The sequence below is a fragment of the Nematolebias whitei genome, chromosome 2, assembly GCF_014905685.2.
Source record: "Nematolebias whitei isolate Nwh7 chromosome 2, NemWhi1, whole genome shotgun sequence".
In the NCBI taxonomy this organism is placed as follows: domain Eukaryota; kingdom Metazoa; phylum Chordata; class Actinopteri; order Cyprinodontiformes; family Rivulidae; genus Nematolebias; species Nematolebias whitei.
The window spans coordinates 33,996,195-34,000,202 of NC_056499.1; the positions used below are offsets into that span (position 1 = coordinate 33,996,195).

Here is a 4,008-nt window from a genome sequence, read left to right on the forward strand (position 1 = left end):
TATATATATATATATATATATGTATATATATATGTATATATATGTATATATATATATATGTATATATATATATATATGTATATATATATGTATATATGTATATATATATATGTATTTTAAGTACATTTAAGTACATGTACATTTACTAGTTGCTATTTTGTAGTTGCTATTTTGTCTCATTAAGAGTGCTGTCAGGAATGACTGACACTGTGGTCACCCTACTTGCCATTTCTGTAACCCTGTATCATATACATTAATTAGATCGTTGTTCATTTTCAGATGTGTCTTTCTTTCTTTTTTCTATGCGTGTGTCTGTTTTTCTGTCTGTCCGTGTCTCCAGAGCGCTCAGGCTTCACCATCCGGCCCGTGGCAGGGTATCTCTCCCCACGAGACTTCCTGGCAGGTCTGGCTTTCAGAGTGTTTCACTGCACTCAGTATGTCCGACACAGCTCAGAGCCTCTGTACACACCTGAGCCGTGAGTACACACACACACAGCGTGTTCCTCTTTCACTACTCGTCTGTTATTAGCAAATCCATTTTTAAACCACACGTGTGTCGATGTTTTTTGTGCTTCCTGCAGGGACACTTGCCACGAGCTGCTGGGTCACGTTCCTCTGCTGGCAGAGCCCAGCTTCGCCCAGTTCTCCCAGGAGCTCGGTTTGGCATCGCTCGGTGCTTCAGATGAAGATGTTCAGAAACTCGCCACGGTGACAGACACAGACTATATTTGTCCACAGACGTAGTTGAATACCATGAAGAATCAGCACAGGTTTCCTTGTGACATTCAGTGGAGTTCATATTTTGAAGTTGGTGTTCTTTGCCCCCATTTATAATTAAATCATGCCTTTATTGCTGTCATGAATCAGCCATTGTCAATAGAAAATTAATTTCACAAACAAGCAATAAAAAAACTAGTCTCCAATAGACATTAGTCAAGATTTAATCTTTTTCTTCAACAGTGTCTTTCTGTTTGCCACTCTCCCATAAAACTTGGACTGGTGAAAACTTGTGCAACAGTTGCTGCATGCACAGTCTCTCCCATCTCACCTGGTGAAACGTAACTCCTTCAAAGTGGTCACAGGTGTCTTAGTGGTGTCTCACTATTCTCCTTTTTGCAATGTTATTCAGTTTGTGAGGATGCCCTGCTCTTGCTAAATTTTCTTTGTTATAGGTTTCAGTGGTTAATGAAAGTTATCTCCATGAAAAATTGTTTGTGTCAATGTATATTTCTGATTACGTTCGTAAACCTTGCTGTCAATAGGCCTTACAGTTGTTTGTGATCAATTACCCAGAATGCCCCTTAGTTTTAGGTCTGAATGCTGGGATAAATGAGATGATGTCATGTTATTAACCTGTGTGTTGCAGTTGTACTTCTTCACGGTGGAGTTTGGTCTGTGCAAGCAGAATGGAAGGCTCAGAGCCTACGGAGCTGGCCTCCTCTCCTCCGTCAGTGAACTCAAGGTGATAAATATTCCTGCTTTTAAAAATGTTCGCAATCTGCAGCCGCAACCGCTGCTTAGTTTATTCTGATGTAGCATTCAGGTTGAGTAAATTTCCTTAGTGTGTATTTTGAAATAAAATAAAGTATTGAAAGTAAAAATGAATTTTCTTCTGTTAGCACGCTCTGTGCGGCAGAGCCAACGTCCTCCCCTTTGACCCCATGCTGACCTGCCTCCAGGAGTGCATGATAACCACGTTCCAAAAGGCTTACTTTGTGGCAGAAAGTTTTGACGAAGCCAAGAACAAAATGAGGTCAGTAGAAATATATAGATAGTGTGAGTATTTCAGATTTAACGTACTTCAGTATTTTTACATCAAGGTCCAAGATAACTTTATCGTCATTCACATCACACGTGGTACATGAGGTGGTACGAATTTGTGTACCCAAGGTCCCAGTTACATCCAACAATAGCAACAATATAAAGTATAAAAATATAATATGGTGTGCTAAACAGCAGCCTGGGGGAGTGGTGGAGCAGAGGCTAGAGAAGGTGGGCCTGTGATCAGAAGGTTGCCGGTTCGACTCCCTGGACCGACATCAAAATATGGGTGGAAAAGTTGAAGCACCCACACCTGCCTCCACCCTCATTTGCCCCACTTTGAGCCCTTGAGCAAGGCCTTTTACCTCCACCATTTGTTCTCCCAGGTGCCCTAGATTAGTGGTTCTCAAACTAGGGTCCCCGGACCCCTGGGGGCCTGTGAGCCGGTGCTTGGGTGTCTGCCAATTTTTTTTTTTTTTTTACAAGCAAGTAGATGTTTAACAACATGTTAGAATACACCAAAATGCAGGAAATCGTATCTACTTTATTCAAAAATTTCTGAGGGAGGACCATCGCTAGATCCCTGCCTTAGATGGCAGCTCTCTGCTCCACACATGAGGCTGTGGTAGCTTGGTGGTCAGTTGTGCTAGGAAGGGCATCCAGCATTAAAAACAGTGGCAGGGTCTTTGTGCGAGTTAGTTTGCTGTGAAGGGAGCAGCCAAAAGATAATTAAAAAAAGTATTGTTACATAACCTGCTGTTCATTCTGGACACTGAAGAAATGCAAAATTATCATCAAACATTTTTACTGAAAATTTAGACCCATTAGAAAATATATTCTTTTAAAGATTTGAAAACATTTCCAGCCACACTGATGAGGGGCCTCAGTCCTCAGAGCCACATCTGCAAAGATACAGGTCCACAACAAAATCAGTCAAGAGAAAACCATGACATTTTAAAATGATCTATTTACACGAGTAATAATCTAAAGGTTTATAATCCACCAGACTGTGAGGCTTAAAATTATAATGTGTGATGTGTAAGTGCTTATCCTGAAAGTCTAATTCTATTCAAAGGAACAGCAGTGGCTCAGTCACAGCAAACATTTTATTTCACAAGTCAGACCTAAAGGTTTTGATCACTGTAGTGTGAGAAGTTACACAAATCTTGACAAATGACTTTTATCAAACTCAAACTTATCAGTCAATGCAACTTCACTTCAGATAATTTAAGTTTTGGAAATGAAAAGTGTTTTAAAAAATCCTGCAATATTCCTTTTCTCCATCACATCATCATTTCCTTAAATCACAACAATTAAACACTTAATTTTCTACCTGTTTGTGTAAGTGATGTGGATGACGTATACGTGTTAATTATTCAAATATCTGTGCTTTGCCTGCAGGGAGTTTGCCAGGACACTTAAGCGTCCGTTCACAGTGCACTACAACCCGTACACCCAGAGTGTGGACATTCTGAAGGACACCAGTAACATCAACACTATGGTGAAAGACATCCGGCATGAGCTGGACATCGTAGAGGAGGCACTGAGCCGTCTCTGCAAGCACCAGAGAGACTGAAGGGTCGGCACAATCTCATGAAAGTCTGAGGATAGTGAAAGAAATGTACCTTTATTATTATTGTTATTATTGTTATTATTGTTATTGTTGAAGATGACGTACTACTAGCTTTCACTGAAACGGTTGTGCAGGGGTTCTCAAACTTTTAGGGTTCAGGGACCCCCTCATAACCCTCATGTTTATTAAATAATATTCTTCAATTTGTCTCTTTAATGCAATGGAAATATATGTGTAACATAAATATTTAAGACCTGTTCTTTAATAGTGTTGGTACAATTTTTACACTTTTAAACATTCATTCAAGACACACTTAATTAACAACATTTTTAATTTCAACGTCCAAAAATTACAGTTTTGATAAAATTAACAGCATCAAAACTTTACCTATTCACTTCATGAACATCATAAATGTAGCGCTACTTCTTCAAATTATTACAGAAAACTCTTTACATAAACCTGAACAGAATCATAACATCAGTAGTCATACCAAGGAACAGGGCTTCATTTGTAAAGGGATCGATGCCGGAACACAAAGAGCAGGCGGGCTGGTGGGGAGGGGTGGTGGTGCAGTGGGATCTGGGGGGTCCTCCCCCAGAACATTTTGAATATGTGATTTCCTGTATTTTGGTGTATTTTAATGAATGTTAAACATCTACAAGCTTGTAAAAAAA

General features: G+C 39.7%; 2 protein-coding genes across 3 annotated transcripts in view; both read left to right on the forward strand.

The window, feature by feature from the left end:
• Nucleotides 1-3,337, forward strand: part of LOC119423870 (tryptophan 5-hydroxylase 1-like) — a 6,332-nt gene extending 2,995 nt beyond the window's left edge. The window contains exons 6-10 of the mRNA XM_037691297.1: nucleotides 341-476; nucleotides 582-708; nucleotides 1,367-1,462; nucleotides 1,620-1,753; nucleotides 3,163-3,337. Coding sequence (XP_037547225.1) covers nucleotides 341-476; nucleotides 582-708; nucleotides 1,367-1,462; nucleotides 1,620-1,753; nucleotides 3,163-3,337 — 668 coding nt within the window. The remainder of the gene's footprint in view (nucleotides 1-340; nucleotides 477-581; nucleotides 709-1,366; nucleotides 1,463-1,619; nucleotides 1,754-3,162) is intronic.
• LOC119423891 (protein C19orf12 homolog) overlaps nucleotides 1-4,008 on the forward strand; it is a 58,576-nt gene that overhangs the window by 53,246 nt on the left and 1,322 nt on the right. The gene's annotated exons all lie outside the window — the stretch shown is intronic.